This window comes from Mytilus edulis, chromosome 3 (genome assembly GCF_963676685.1).
Source record: "Mytilus edulis chromosome 3, xbMytEdul2.2, whole genome shotgun sequence".
NCBI lineage: Eukaryota > Metazoa > Mollusca > Bivalvia > Mytilida > Mytilidae > Mytilus > Mytilus edulis.
Genome location: NC_092346.1, coordinates 68,756,435 through 68,772,908, shown reverse-complemented (window position 1 = coordinate 68,772,908; position 16,474 = coordinate 68,756,435). Strand labels below are relative to the sequence as shown.

Sequence of the window (16,474 nt, the reverse complement as noted above, 5' to 3'; positions counted from 1 at the left end):
TAGGGATTAGAGGACGAAAGTAGAACTGCTCCTCTTGAAAGGATCGTTAACCTGGCTTGACAAAAACACCTTAGATATAATAGCAAGATCAACAGTTCAACTTTGCTACTCAGTTGGCACTGAGACTACTATGTGTTATAGTAGTCTCAGGTTGCAAATACAAAAGTTTATCGATTTAGAAATCATGGCATGATGAATGCTTTGAAAAAATAGATTCTTTATTGAGACAACTATTTTTGGTGTTTAAAATTGCTCCTATTAAACCACAGGAAGAAGTTACAGAAAGAAGTTGAGGTCTGACAAACCATGTCAGACAAATATACATCTCACAGTCAAATGAAGTGAGATGATACATGTAACATGTGGACATGTACACCTGAAATAATTTTAAACACCAACAAAAATTGTCTCATTAAAGAATATATATTTAAAGCAGTCATGCTCACTGAATCATGAAAATGAGAAAATGGACAAACAGAAACCTTCATACCATAAGGCATGAAATAGAAGGCTTTGTAAAAATAGTTGATGTCTACAACACCAGATTAGCATCTTTGTTTGCCAATGGTTACTATCTGACCTGCTCCTCTCGAAAGGATCTTAACCTGCCTTGACAAAAAAAAACAGTTATACTATCAAGCTCAAGAGGTCAACAGTTCAACTTTGCTACTTGCCAATACTATGATTTAGAAATCATCTCTAACAAACTATTGCAAGTCAGATAATATAGAAATTATATAAGACTGTTCACAGACTTTATAGAAACTTCTCATCTAAATTGGCTTATTGGTACTTGGGCTGAAAATCTTTTTGTGTGATTTGTGAGACGTGTAATTGATAATAAAAACTTGCATTAGTATTTTGGTTCATGGTACATGGTACATAGGTGTTCCTTTTATATAAAAAAAACTCAGCTTCAAATGTGTTTAAGAAATGTGAACAGTAGATATATGTATCCCCATAACTGGAGTCACTACAGAAGGGTGTGTAGAAATAATCACCATTTGGTTGACTGTTATGAAATATCGGTTTTACAGATGAATATATTAACCTTTCCCCCACCGTCACCTTCCAAAGTTATACTTATTACCAGGTTTGTGCAAACATGAGCAACATAACAGGCGCCACATGTGGACCAGGATCTGCTTACCCTTCTGGAGCACCTGAGCATCAAGGTGATCATCACCTTAATTTTTGGTGGAGTTCGAGTCGCTCAGTCTTTAGTTTTCTATGTTGTGTTTTGTGTACTGTTGTTTGTCTCTTGTCTTTTTATTTTTAACTAATGAGTAAAACTAAACAGTTTTATTAATGAAACTTGGATAGATCAAATGACATTAGAAAGAACTACGACACACACATAGTTTTCTATTTTAAAGATGCTGAAAGAGAAAAGTTGAGGATTTTTTCCAAATGACATTCAATGTTAAATCAAATGCCTTAAATTTGACCATTTGGTTGACTACTTAATGGAATGAAAGATAACTCTTTTAAATAATATAATTTAATAAATGTATACGTAACTTTCAACTTACAATGTAATGAATTTAAATCTACAAAACAAATAAGCACCACTGTTTACAATAAATGAATTTACCAAGGGTAAAACTAACATGATACAACAACTTGTCAACCATTTATATGAAAATTTACACAATATCTACTGGTCTGAAAGTCTTAAATAGGTGCATGTACGTGGAGCAGAATAAAATGAATAAAACAGTCCCTTTTTTGTTTTAAATTCTGACAGGCCATAGATTAGAAACCATGAGACTTGAGTTCAATCAGGCTGAAAAGCATAATCATAAATGTTTATTTAATTTGAAATCTATTGGGGAAAACTGAATCAGAATTTCCTTAAAAGGTCACACCTTTGGAAGTACACAATGTAGACCTTTAATTGGAATCAATCTATAACTGATAGATTAATTGGTTCCATTCATACTACACAGCTACAGGTGTTTCCAGAACAAAATTTTATAAAATCTTTTAAGTTAGCAGTTTACAACAAAAAAAAATTGAGGTATTGCTCTATAAATCTATTTTTTTCAAATTGATTATAATAAAAAAAATTCTGTTTTGACAGGACTTTCATGATTTTCATAATGCTCAAAATTAAATCACATATAATTTTGAAGAAACCTTCACATTACTGGTACATTTTTTTAACAGTTAATCTAAGGTAAGTCAACATTTCTTTATAAAATAGTTAGAAGAATTCCAAATAAACATCACAGAAGATTTCTCAGCTAAAACAAACACAATTACATTCTTAATACATGTATTTTTGTCTTTTTCTCTCTCCAATTCTCATCTAATATATAAATATAGGAAGATGTGGTATGAATGCCAATGAGACAACTCTCCATTCAAGTCACAATTTATAAAAGTAAACCATTATAGGTCAAGGTACTTTCTTCAACACGGAGCCTAAAAATTTGTATATTTTGAAGAAACAGCCCCAAAAAAGGGTCATATATAGTAAAATACAAAGGCATTGACAAACTTTACAAAAACATCATTTCAAAGTCAACATGGTCAACAATGGTCAAGGTAAACAGTCTGAATTATTTTAATTTAAAGAAACATTGACTTCAGCATGTTAAGCTTGGAGATTGAGAAAACAATTTAAAATATGAAAATCAGTAAAGCTAAATATACAAATACATTAAAATTTCTTTTTCAAAATAATTTCACTTTAAAACCAAATAGATTTGATTCAATATGACCTTACATGATTCTGCTCAAACTGGTTTCTTAAAATAATCTGAGATGTAGCCTGTAGGAAAAGAGCAAAATGCAACAGAGTCAGTTTCATATTTTCTATCATTCATAATTAATACCGTTATAAATTAAATAGAAAATACTTTTGATGCAGTCCAGCCTATTTGCTGTACAAAACTTATCTTTTTAAACATGTTAAATAACTGATAATAAATATATGTACATACATAATTATAAAACAATAAATAACTTAAATTTTACAATACATGTATATATAAATTAAATTTTGATTCAGACTAAGATTTATAATGCTGATATGACTTTATGTTCTTAAATTTACCTGAATATACTTAAGTAGTATTCGAAAAGTTTAGAAATATTCCTGCATCACCTATCTAGGAAACTAAAATATCCTTTATTTATTCCAGTCAATCTGTATCAGTGACTGTCTGTTGACTCATGATTATTATCAAATGAAGACTTTCAAAACACAATTCTCATTGCAAAGTTTGATTAAAATGGGATACATGTATGTACCCTTTCAATGGTGTAATTAGGGAGCTACCATTTGATTTTTATGGGGGGGCTAGGATGAAATTTGAAAAAAATAGGCAGGACAGGAGTTTTGAGTAAAAAAAAAAGGCAGGATGAGACACTTGCAAAAAAAAAAGTCAGGATACCAATTTATGTAAAAAAAGTTAGGATAAACTAAAAAAAAAAAAGCAGGACCAAATAGAGTGAAAAATAAAAAGGCAGGACAGAGATTACAACTAAAAAAAAAATGCAGGACAAAATTTTTCATCCTAGCCCCCCCCATAAAAATCAAATGGTAGCTCCCTTATAAGAAACATTAAACCAGATGAGAATGTATTAGGTTCAATACCAATGCCCTCTTAAAACAGACAGCAGATGCCAGACAAAGTTCAGCAAATGATAGCTTTTAGCTCTTGTTAACATTACTGAGGTAGATGGTAAATGTTCAAAGTATCAGAGAATATTTTCATAAGGCCTTAAATGGCAAAGAAAGAAAGGAGAAAAGTTGTCTCCAGTAGACTTAAATCTTTTATAGTGATCACAACCTCAAGTTATAGGGATTATGAATTATAATAAGTTAATGATGAGAAATAGTATTATGTAAAAATAAAGAAGCTCCAATGAATATTAGTTTGACTCATCTAGCTTAAGTACTACAGTAGACAAAACCTGTTAACAATGTTTAACATAATAAGCCATCTTTGATGAGCTTTTGTGTATTATGACCTAATGTGGGCTACCAACATAATTTCCTGTAACAAAAATCATTCAATCTAAACATACTATTTATTGACAAGGGGATAGGAAGGGTATGGAAGCAATTGAATTGCTTTTAAATGACTTGATATGGACAGACAAAAAAAGTATTTGTGCAGAATAATACACTTGAAGATGATGGAAACAATGGCTAAGAGATCCTGTGGTAATACCCAATTTATATATGTAATATATAATCTCATGCATTCAAGTCAAATCTTCGAATTCTCACTTTTTGCTTGTAATGATAATATGTGAGGTACTCTTTCAGAGATCGGGGTAATGGAAGAAAATTAATGCCATCATATGTAATTCTGTCACTTAAAGTAGCCCGACATAAATGCTGTAATGAAAATGGAAAGTTTCTGTGAAGAGGAATAGTCAACATGGGTTCAAAAAACATACAGCAATTAGGATCCTTATAGTGTTCAATGAGACCGCATACACTTTCTGAAGCAAATACTCCAGGATCATGACTGTCAAAACTGAATTTGTGATTCCATTGTTCAATGCGAGCATGAAGAGATCTACCATAACGTCGGAAACTGACAGAGAACAGATAATCCTCCTGTGCACTATCACGTAATAGGAATGTACCCTCTGGTTTATTATCTAACAGCTGTTCTGCTTGATATCTATCCATCACACCCCAGTAAAAGCTGCAGTTTGTTATAGAACTTATGTCGGGAACCAAACAATGAATGAAATCAACCTGTGAATGCGACTGTAGTGGTTGACCCATTGGTCGATTTAAGTGTGGATTAGCCAATAGTTCACGGGATGCCATCATTTCACTTGACGTCATCAATGTCCTTGGCAAGAATGTTCCTCTTACTTGAGGATATGATATTTCTCCATAAAAGTCTTCTCTCTTTTTATTTATTCTTTGACAAGATTCACGATGGTGACAGGGTTCAACACTGCCACCTACAGCACCAAGTACAGGAGCTTTCACCCAAACGTCATTAACATCAATGCCTTCTTCCATTTCCCTTGCTCTTTGGGCGATACGTTGTTCATCAATATCTTCTGTTGGATAAAGTTCATCAAAGTTAATTCTTTGAGATAGGAGAAAAAGATCTGTTTGACCCCATACTGAGTTTGGACGAGACTGTACCCTATCTTCTGAATAAAAAGGATTACTTGTCCATGTTAAAGATCCTGTAGCTCCCAAGCTCCCAGATGATGTAGCACCTGCTTCCTCTGTTCTACGAAAAGATGTACAAACACACTTCTCAGTACTCACTTCCTCTTGCTCATCATTTTTACGAGTGTTTTTTGGCACTTGAAGACGTCCACGTAATTTTAATGTAAAAAATTTCTTCCTCATTGTTCCTTTATCTTGAGTATTTTCTGACTTTTTGCGTCTTGAATTTGTTTGTCTAGGAGAAACTTTCTCCGGGACAACTTTATTGCTTGCCTGATTCACATCTTCTATAGATAAGGAGTTCATCAACTCTGCTTCATCTTCATCATCTGTTATATCTACATATTCAGTCTCCTCGGCTTCTATTGATGATGTAGGAATTTCAATAAATTCAGAAATGCTGTTAAGTGAAAACTGACTTCCACAACAAAAGAATGGTCTGACTGCAGAACGATATAAACGATGATTACTCATAACTGCACTGTTTCTCTGCTGGGGATGGTTATCTCTCACGGCTGATAATTTGCCAGATAATGTTTTTTTGTCAGAATCATCTGATTCGGCCTTATCATCACCTAAAAGAGAAAAACAAATATTATTAAATGTTTAAACACAGGAAGTGAGATAATCTGGTTAATCTATTAAAATGATTACTGGAAATGTTGACACACTATATTAATGGGCTCAATCCCAACTTATTTTTGACAAACAATGTTATACAAACACCCAATATTGATATTGCCTGCTTTACTGTAAATATAATATAAACATTTGGTCTGGACTGTTAATGCGTGGCAACAATTGTTGTGCCCATAGATTGAATCATTCATATCATAATTTTAATTTTGTTTTTTTCTTACATTAGTTTTCTTCCCAGGCTTGTATACCACCAAGGTATGAATCATGGTGCAAGATTTCATATCAAAATGTAATATACAAATAAAATATTGTTTTATAATTCTTGGACATGAGGATAAAATTGTAAAAATTTCAAATTCCATACATGAAAGTACTGCCTTGGAAGATCAGTTTTAATGAGCATATAATGAAAAATAGTCTTTCAAAAAAAAGTGTCATCTTGATACAATTATGCATTTCAATTGATCATTCTCATTAATCATTGTCAATTTATAGTATTTGAAAGTTGTATATCTTTCATTTATTTTCATAACAATTTGAATATAATTCATCATTATGAAATTGTAGGAAGTGTCAATAACATGAATGAAACCCATCATTTTTAACAAGGAGTGCATAAATAAATGTGCATCTCATCTGGGATATAAATTTCCAAACATTTTTTTTACTTAAATATTACAAAACCTAATGTATTCTAAATGCAAGCAAAAGTAAATGAAAGCAATTACATAGTTGTCACTACTTAGTTTCCTGAGAAAAATCAATATTTGATAGTGCAGTGTGTAATCAAGTAACCAAGAAGAAAATTAAATTAGAACTGTGGCCCTACCTTTTTCTCTGAAAGCACTTTTCATTATTACAACGTTCCATTTACAATCGAAATAATGAAGCAATCCAATAACGTACAAAATAAATATCACTAACTACCACAAAGGGCTAGATAGGAAACTAACTATTTCCCACTTCAAAATCATAAATGCCCCCAGACATATGTTGTAGTAATTATTAATTTCCTGTACCAGTTGCTCTAAACTTCCTGTTTACATACAAAATATTCATTAAATGTGACATGTAAATTCAATTAACCTCATCTTAGGTTTTTAAGAAACAATTTCCTCCATTATGTCTTTGTCATTTTTCTTGGTGGATAATTGGTTAAAAGAGTTGTGTCTTACTTTTTTAATGCTTTCCACTTATTATTTAAGTGCTTGATGTGAAAAACATCTGTCACTAAATGTTTCAAGTAGATTCTGCATTTAGACATCTGTTTGTCTGGTCTTGTGATAGATAGACCATTTTGATTTTTTTTCATACATATAACTGGATTTGACTTGAGCTTATTTCAGATTTCTTTATCAGCATATGCTATACATGTACATGTTTCCTCACCAGATATTCAGTTTTAAGGTTTTGTAGAATACCAATTTTTGTGAGTATCTCGGTAAAAATGCAGTGGAAAATTACAGAACTTGAAAGATGAAGGCCCTAATTAATTGCTATGATTTTAAGTCATTCTGTTTGAAGTTCACATTCTGTGTTCACTCTAAGCTTAATAGGATCTGTTCTAATTATTGTTTTGATAATCACTTGTGCGAATAATGAAATTCATGCTAGGAATGTGTATGTTAACATAATACAGCAAACCTATATGATCCCCACCCCCAAAAAATACTTTCTGTTCCTAACCTTTGGTATTTCATAATGTAAGGGTCTTTTAACCCTGCCATCTCATGAAATCTGATAAGTTAAGCCTATATAGCTAGCATACACCATTTTGTTCATACTTTAATGGTAGTTGCTGACATATCAAGTTTCAGTGGAGTATATGACCAAAGAACAGAATTCGACAATAGAGAAAGTTACTGACTAATTGTCCAAAAATATATAACAATGTTTTCATTTTGTTAATTGTAAATTCTATTCAAAAATTATTTGTGGAATGGCTCTAAACAAAAATTTAAAACTGAAACTATTTCAACTAAATATAACTTCAAATTGCAATTTTGAAAATTGACCATGCTTATTTCAATTTTGAGAAAAGAAATGAAAATTTGAAGTTTCATGTTGATTATCAGTGATTATAAAGTATGAATTTGTATATATATATGTATACTATACAGGGACAATTCTAAGTATGTCAATGGGAGGTGTTTTTAATTGCTCAATAGAGCTTATATCTAGCCCTATCAAACTGTATGAAATGTAGATTTATAGCAACTTAAAAAAAAGAAGAATCATGGTGGTTTTGTGTTGAGTCCCCAGATACAAATGTATGTCAGGAAAAACCATTAATTTATGGAATATATACATACATTGTACAGTGCACCTCATTTCATGTGTAATCCCAGTAGTAGATTCAGGAAGTGGGTATGTTGAGGAAAATTTTTCCTTAAAATCATTTTTTTTAGATCTAGCTACCCTTTATCAATTACCACCACCCTCTTTCCATGGATGCTAGTTTCCCTATCCCCATAACCTCCTGAATCCAATATTTGATGAACATACAGATAGACCATTGTTTTCAAAAGAAATTCAGGTATGGTATTGCACATACTCAATGTACATGTACACTGTAGATTCCTTAGCTTTGATGAGTACTCTGGAATCATGTCCTAGTCATTTCTAGTATAAATTGATTCTGAAATCATGTGCTCCATTTTTTTTTAAAATGGGAACTTATCATGTATAGATGTATAATCAACTAAATAATGGATAATTGTTACTGGTATTCATTATATTGCATTGAAGTACCAACAGAGTGCATGTAAAACTGAGGAGATGTGGTATAATTGCAAAATGAGACAACTATCCACCTTGTTGTCAAATAGAACAGTAAGCAGTGGCGAACCAGAAATTGAGGGGGCCCACTGGCTGCCCAGGAGAGGATATCAAAGAGCTTAAAAATCAGGATTATCAGGTAGGACCATAGACTGCATGGAGTCAGTCAGTCAGTTTATCATCAAAAATGAAGCATGACTGAGGTGTTAAAATCAATTACAATTCATCATTTTCATGATTAAGTAGTTTTGAAAGATTGGGAGGTTAAACTTAGTAAATGTGTGTGCAAAAAGATGCCTGAATATAATTTTAAGGTTAAGTTTTAAAAATAAATGATATATATCTCAATAAGTCGTTGTTAGATTCGAAATGTTATTCCAAATTGTTTGGTTTCTTCCATTTATTATTACTGAATTTATTTATTTTATCTATAATATAATACTTGTAGATACTATTTTTGAGTAGAATGAAACTCAAAACAGTTTGGCTGTGGCCATTGATTCATTCATCCATCGACTAGGACAATTTAGGTGAACGTTTGTATGTAACGACCATTGATCACTGTTTACTTTTTAAAGACACTTAAACTATGGGGTCACCAAAGGTTCTCAACACCTTAATAAAGTAATTCGAAAAAATTAATCAGAAATCACACGATGTTTTGATTTATATCAATTATATATATCAAAACATAAAGGTTATTTCTGATTAATTTTTCGAATTGTTTTATAATTAAAGGCGTTAAGAAACCTTGGTGACCCCACAGTTTAAATGTCTATCGTAAGTACGTCGTGAACAGTGGTCGTTACAGACAAACGTTCACGTAAATTGTCCCAGTCAATGGATGAATTTAATGTGTCAATCAATGGCCACAGCCACACTGTTTTGAATTTCATTCTATTAGCGCATGTAACGTTGCGCTTATATAAATTGTAATGTTTCCCTTTTTTTAAGTTTATGACGTTTATGTTACGTTGTTTAGAGGCTTTATTCATTGCAAGTTATTTATTATTCAGAGACCCATTTGTATTTTGTATAGAGAGGTTATAATGATTAATTGGTAAGACATATTTATGAAAAATTTTAAGAACAATATTTATTTAAAGAAATATTAAGAAATGTAAAAGAACTTAAATAAATTAATATTTATTAAAATTAACTTTTTAATTTAACAAGTTATTTATGAAGAGTGAAAGAAAGTGATTCCTATTGTTTGTATAGTATCATATTTTTAGTGTTTTAATTTATATTTTTACTTACAATGTATGTGAATGTGTATTTGTATTTTATTATAGAGAATTGGTTGTTATGATATTCTACCAAATGTAAATTTGATGAATAAAGTTATGCATAATTCTAAGTTCTAACGCCAAACTCAACTTCATTTGATGTGACCCGTACAGTCGCTTTAAGGTAATTTTCAAATTGTGGATTATACATGTATAAAATGTATGTTCAATAATTGTGTTATAATCCTGGCACCAATATATGATTATTCCTGACCTATCTTCCAATTTAATTTTGGTTTATGAATTAATTGCCAGCAATGACAAGGAGTTACAAATGTGTAAGAGGGAAATGTGTCATGATAGGACATCTGTGATATATATATCTGCATGTTATAAAAGTATGGTTTTGTACTGAAATCAATTTTCACAACTAACTTTTCCATTGTTGAGTCTACTTTCACTTACTTCAAAGACATTTACTGTTAAATAGTTGTAAATCATTTAATGAGTTAACATAATTTAGAATTGGTGCCCATAATTTTGAAATTGAAATTGGTAATCTCAAAGAAATATCCCCCAAACAAAAGATTTTGTAAATTGTTGAGTATAAAATAAAAAAAAAATCCAGTGTCCATCACTTTAAATTACAATCCTGAAAGGTCCAGTTTCATTTTAAACTTATATAATTATCTTCTAAATTTACTTATAATTTCAAATTTCATATTTCTAAATGAAAAAGCAAAATTTATATGGTTGATGTCAAATGATGATCCAATAGCTATATATATAGACACTGCTAGACATAATAATATACAGTAATGATAAAATTATTAAATAGTTAATAAAAGTTTTATAAATACTTAATATGCTAAAAGAGAAAAATTAAGTAATAAGACATGAGCATGATGAGTGGCCCAAAGGTCTTTCTTTCTTCAATAATACAATGGCAATCAATTGTGTTCACTAACTTAAGATTTATCTATGGGAATACACTGTGTTTGTTTCCTCCCTTTTCCTACATAGTTTTAGTTTGATTGTCATGTATTGTAATACACAAGTATAAAAAACTAGAGGCTCTAAAGAGCCTGTGTGGCTCACCTTGGTCTATGTGCATATTAAACAAAGGACACAGATGGATTCATGACAAAATTGTGTTTTGGTGATGATGTGTTTGTAGATCTTACTTTAACTGAACATTCTCGCTACTTACAATTTTCTCTATCTATATAGACTTGGTCCTTTAGATACAGAGAAAAATATTTTGTAAAAATTTACCAAAATTTACCAAATTAATGAAAATTGTTTCTATCTATAATAGTATTCAAGATTATAACCAAAACCGAAAATTTCTTTAAAAATTACCAATTAAGGGGGAGCAACCCAAAAACCAGTTGTCCAATTCATCTGAAAATTTCATAGCAGATAAATGTTGACTTGATTAACAAATTAACCCCTGACAGATTTGCTCTAAATGCTTTGGTTTCAGAGTTACATTTTTGTATTATAAGCCAAAATCTACATTTTACCCCTATGTTCTATTTTTAGCCATGGTGGCCATCTTGATTGGTTGGCTGGGTCATTGCACACATTTTTTAAACTTGATACCCTAATAATGATTGTGGATAAATTTGGTTAAATTTGACTCAGTAGTTTCAGATGAGAAGATTTTTTTAAAAGATTACAAAAATTTACAAAAAATTGGTAAAAAATGACTATGAAGGGCAATAACTCCTTAGTTTATAGTTTATTAAAGAAAACTCAGCCGCAGAAGACTGCGTAACAGGAGCATATTATGCACAATTTAAATCACAACATATTTCATAATACATACAGTATACATTTTTAAATTATACATCTTCAGAGATAAATCTTTGTTTATTGCAGTTTTAAATCAGACAAGCATCTTTTCTACCTTTTGAATAAAAACTGACAGCTAAGACAGCACATTATTATTACAATATTTAAGCATGCCCAGTACTTTTTTAACATTTGGATATTTTAAATAATATGGAGGTATGAACTTCCCCCTTAAATCGTTAACTTTATAATTGGTACATATACATATATAGTGGTACACATCCCCAAGACCAGCTTTACAAAGTGGACAAATTCTCTCATTTCGTGGTACATTTCTCCATCTTCCTGTTTCAATGGGAAACTTTGTATTACATACCCTTAATTTACATATATTTACTCTATGACCCCGTCTTAATTTTAACAGATATGGTTCTAAGCAAAACTCTTCTTTAAAGTGTAAATAAAATTTCCCCCTTGATGAGTTATTTATATCAGAGAACCATTTTTGAATAAACTGGTCCTGGAGACGCTGCCTCACATTAGTTTTAATATAATTATAATCAACTTGCTCCGGAATATTATATATTTCACAAAAGCCACAGTCAAAGGGGTCAACTGACCATTTTGGTCATGTGACTTATTTGTAGATCTTACTTTGATGAACATTATTGCTGTTTACAGTTTATCTCTATCTATAATAATTATATTCAAGATAATAACCAAAAACAGCAAAATTTCCTTAAAATTACCAATTCAGGGGCAGCAACCCAACAACCGGTTGTACGATTTGATAGATCTTGATCTGATTAACAATTTTAGCGCTGTCAGATTTGCTCTAAATGCATTGGCTTCAGAGTTATAAGCTAAAATCTACATTTTACCCCTATGTTCTATTTTTAGCCATGACGGCCATCTTGTTTGGTTGGCCGTGTCACCAGACACATTTTTTCAACTAGATACCCCAATGATGATTGTGGCCAAGTTTGGTTAAATTTGGCCCTTTAGTTTCAGAGAAGATTTTTGTAAAAGTTAACAAGGATGGACGACAAGTGATGAGAAAAGCTCACTGGCCAAGGGCCAGGTGAGCTAAAATCATCACACATACAACACTTTAATTTAAACTGTAATTGTTCTGCTCTACACACATGTTGATTGACAAATAAAAATTGTTGTTGTATGTATTGGAATTTTAAACATGCTAAAATCATGTTCTGTTGAATGTTTTGATGTGCCTTGATTAATTGGAAAAAGCATACGTTTTCTTTACTATATTCTCCTTAATGATATTCGGATGTTATCAAAATGGCATTATGTTTTCTTAAAAAGTAATAAAAAGATTTATCTAATATGCAGATAGAAAATGACTTTAAAGTCTGGAAATCATGGAAATGAAGTTTTTTTTTAAATCATGGTTCTGGTAAATCATATTTTTTTTATTCCAATACCATTCAGTAATTGAAATAACTAAATAACAGGTTGGAGACAACCAGCCAAATAGGGAGATATTCCTCAGGCCTAAAATAAAATATGGTTTGTTTCCACAATCCCGACCGAACCTACAAAAATGATCCTACTCATTCAATTTTATTGTCAAAACTAAGTCAAATATTATTTTATTCATTTCTGGTTTTTCAGGCTTGCAGAATCATCTGATAATATTCAAGCTTTTTGGAAAAATAAAATTATTTCCCTACCTATCTACCCACACCTGGCTTGGCAGGGTCAGGATTGGGGAAACAAACAATATATCAATTTAGGCCTCAAATGAGAAACAATTCCTTAATTGAGAAATCATTAATTAGATAGTGTGCATTCCTGAAACTGTCTCTTTGTAAATTTAGAAGATGCTACCACAGTCCACTAGTTGGTTGTCTTTTATATTGGGAAGAAGTTCCCTGTAACGGTAGAAAAATCAATAAAAAATTTTTTTTTTTTTAAATCAGGAAAATTTCCCAAATTTTTCCATTCTACTTATGAACTCAAAATCGTTAATTTTTTTTCAGACTTTTTTAAATCCCTGTATCTGCGCAGAAATCTAATTCCTTTTTCCGGTCTTGTTTGCATGAGACTTTGAATGAAATATATATTTATCAATCTAGTAAAATATAGGATTGGAACTCAATACCAATTCATTTTTAATATTTGTTTGACATGAAAAAAACGTTACCTGATGAAAGTGTTTCTTTGTTTACATTGCATGTGACATCATAACTTGAATAAGGTCACAACTAATTCCCTAACATCAGAACCAACATTGGAAACGTTACAGTATTTCCGTTTTTTACATGAACGTGTTTGAATTAAAAAAAAAAATAATTCATACAGACTTTGTCCCCATTCACAGGTAATGCCTGCCTCATATTAGAATATCCCTTTCACAGATGGCAATGTTTAGACAATGACAGATAATGAGATAGATTTGGGGCCAGAAAACCAGTTTTGTTCAAACTGCTGTAACTACAAATCTGTCCTCTTTCCCTGAATGTGTACCGAATGGGTCATTTGCCAAAGCCAAAAACTGAACTGTTTAAAAAATCTTTTGCTTATTCTGGATCTGTTTTATGGAACGGACTGCCATATGAAATGCGTAAAGTGCAAAACACGTAATCTTTTAAACAAATTTTAAAACAATACTTGAGACAGTCCCAATATTCAGTCTGAAATTTTTGCAACTATTACTCTTAGAATGTATGATTTTAATGATTTGTATGTTATATCTATTTACTACATTTAATCATGGTACATGTACATTGAACTACTATGTCTATACAATTGTGTTTATATGTTGTATGTCTGCTTTTTTCTCTTATTATTATTTTTTTGTGTTTTTTACTTGTATTGTATACATGTAGAGTGGGGCTGCTCATATTCGCCGTGGACATAATTTTGCCGTTTTATGATTTTTAGGTGTAAAAACTTCAAAGGATGGTTGAAATTGAAGAAATATGCCGGTAAATTATATTTTTATAACAAATATGATTAATTTGAAAATTAGACCAAATTTCAGCACTAACCGCAAAGGACCGAAAAACGGACAACGATTTTCAGCCAATTTCCTGAATGAAAAAAACGATTTCAAAGAACTATTTCTTTAGTAATTCTTTGACTGATCAATTGCCCTAAATTTCAGTTTTTTACACCTTTCAAATGTCTGTTATTCATCTATAATGAAATTTATTTGATAAATATTGTTTAAAGCTGCAGTTATTTGGTTTTACATGTAAATAGATGTTTAACAACGGCGAATATGTGTCCCCCGTTGACAAAACATCAGGGAATTTCAAACATCCTTTAATCCAACATTTCAAATGATTTTTCTCAAAACAAACACGTTTTAAAGCTAAGAATATTTTGCATTTGAAGTTATCTTCATAAAGAAATATCAGTATACTTTCAAAAACATAAAGACCTGAACATAAACTGAAGAAAACATGGAAAGATATGGCGAAAATGAGCACCCCACTCTATATGAGGGCCTCAGGGAAGTTTAGTAATTGTAACTAACTGTGTTTACCCTCTTTAAATAAAGAATTTATTATTATTATTATTATTTGTGGAGCAGAATCTGCTGATTCTTCCAGGGCACCTGAGATCATTCCCAGTTTTTGGTGGGGTTCATGTTGTTCAGTCTTTGGTTTTCTATGTTGTGTCTTTGTTTGTCTTTTTCTTGCTTAATTTAGAAATGGCGAAGTCATTGTATTTTCGTCTTGTGAGTTTGAAAGTCCCTTTGGTATCCTTTCCTCTCTTTTACTCTAAGTCAGTTGCCCTCAAGCTCAGACCCTACATTAGTGATTTACCTCATCATAACATGTACCACAGGCACTAGACGTTCTGACAATAGTATAAAAATATTGGCAATTGGAAGAAAATAGTGTCCATATATAATATATTATATATATGGACACTATTTTTATACTATTGACAGAACGTCTAGTGCCTGTGCATGTACATGTACTTCTACTTCTATGTCAGTATGTGTTCAATCTGCAGTCGATTACCTGATAATAATTTTTTATTATAAATTAATTTTCTTGGTGGAGTGCTGTCCCCTTAACGTCGGATAACGTTTATCCAACATATTTTATTATGGGGCTATAAAGTATGCTTGTTAGGCATGTTAGGCCTATATCAATATATAAATCCAGTCACAAGTATAAACAAGTCAGACTGACAGACAATTTTAGCTGTGAAGTTTACTGAAACTGTGAGGTTTTTAAACATCTTTGAAACATAAAATGTGTCAGAAATATAAATCTACATGTGTAAGGTGAAACTTACCGCTACCTTTTCCCGGCATCGTGTTTCAATAGATTCTCATTTTTATGAATGAACAACAGGAAATGGATTGCGTAGGTGTCTGACTGACGTCATGTTACAATATAAATGAGGAAAACTGGTTCATATCGACTTATCTATTCTTCGTTAGTGCTCTGGCAAATCTAAAGTTACCAGCACAAAAGTATCGAGTCGACCCAAGACATATCGGACTGTTTGTATGAACTGACTCTCCAATTCCCTTTTTTTATTATTGAACAATAATTTCTCAGTGGCCAGGCGCGGATCCAAGGGGGGGGGGGGGGGTCCGGGGGTTGGAACCCTCTTTTTTTTTGGCCGATCAATGCATTTGAATGGGGACATGTAGTTGGACCACCCCCCCTTTGTCCTGGGTTAGGAACCCCCCTTTTTTACATAAGTCACGGAGGGCCCACTGACTGTCTAAGGGGGCCCCGATCGCCCCCCTGCCCCCTAAATCCTTCTCGGTTTCTGTTATGTGTAACTATAATAATCATATTGTATTGTCTTTATTTTTAATTTGATTGACATGCTTGTAATGAGCATTATGATTAACGGGGGGGGGGGGGGGGGGGGGCAA

General features: G+C 31.7%; 1 protein-coding gene across 2 annotated transcripts; it reads right to left on the bottom strand.

The window, feature by feature from the left end:
* Positions 1 to 1,485: 1,485 nt before the first annotated feature.
* LOC139517244 (suppressor of cytokine signaling 5-like) lies at positions 1,486 to 15,987 on the bottom strand. Of its 2 annotated transcripts, none has more exons than XM_071308079.1 (2): positions 15,880 to 15,987; positions 1,486 to 5,733 (listed from the first exon to the last, which is right to left on the bottom strand). In XM_071308079.1, the coding sequence occupies exons 1-2, from the start codon at positions 15,896 to 15,898 to the stop codon at positions 4,211 to 4,213; spliced, it is 1,542 nt and encodes a 513-aa protein (XP_071164180.1). In that variant the 5' UTR covers positions 15,899 to 15,987; the 3' UTR covers positions 1,486 to 4,210. The 2 variants fall into 2 exon arrangements, with proteins under 2 accessions (XP_071164180.1, XP_071164179.1); XM_071308078.1 differs by lacking the exon at positions 15,880 to 15,987 and adding an exon at positions 6,627 to 6,811.
* Between the last annotated feature and the right edge of the window lie 487 nt (positions 15,988 to 16,474).

Bases quoted from the DNA above. Each gene is read 5' to 3' on its own strand.
- LOC139517244 (XM_071308078.1), bottom strand. From the start codon at position 6,651: ATGAAAAGTGCTTTCAGAGAAAAAG. The intron at 5,734-6,626 runs GTAGGGCCACAG...TTTCTCTTTTAG, and splicing joins AAGTGCTTTCAGAGAAAAAG to GTGATGATAAGGCCGAATCA.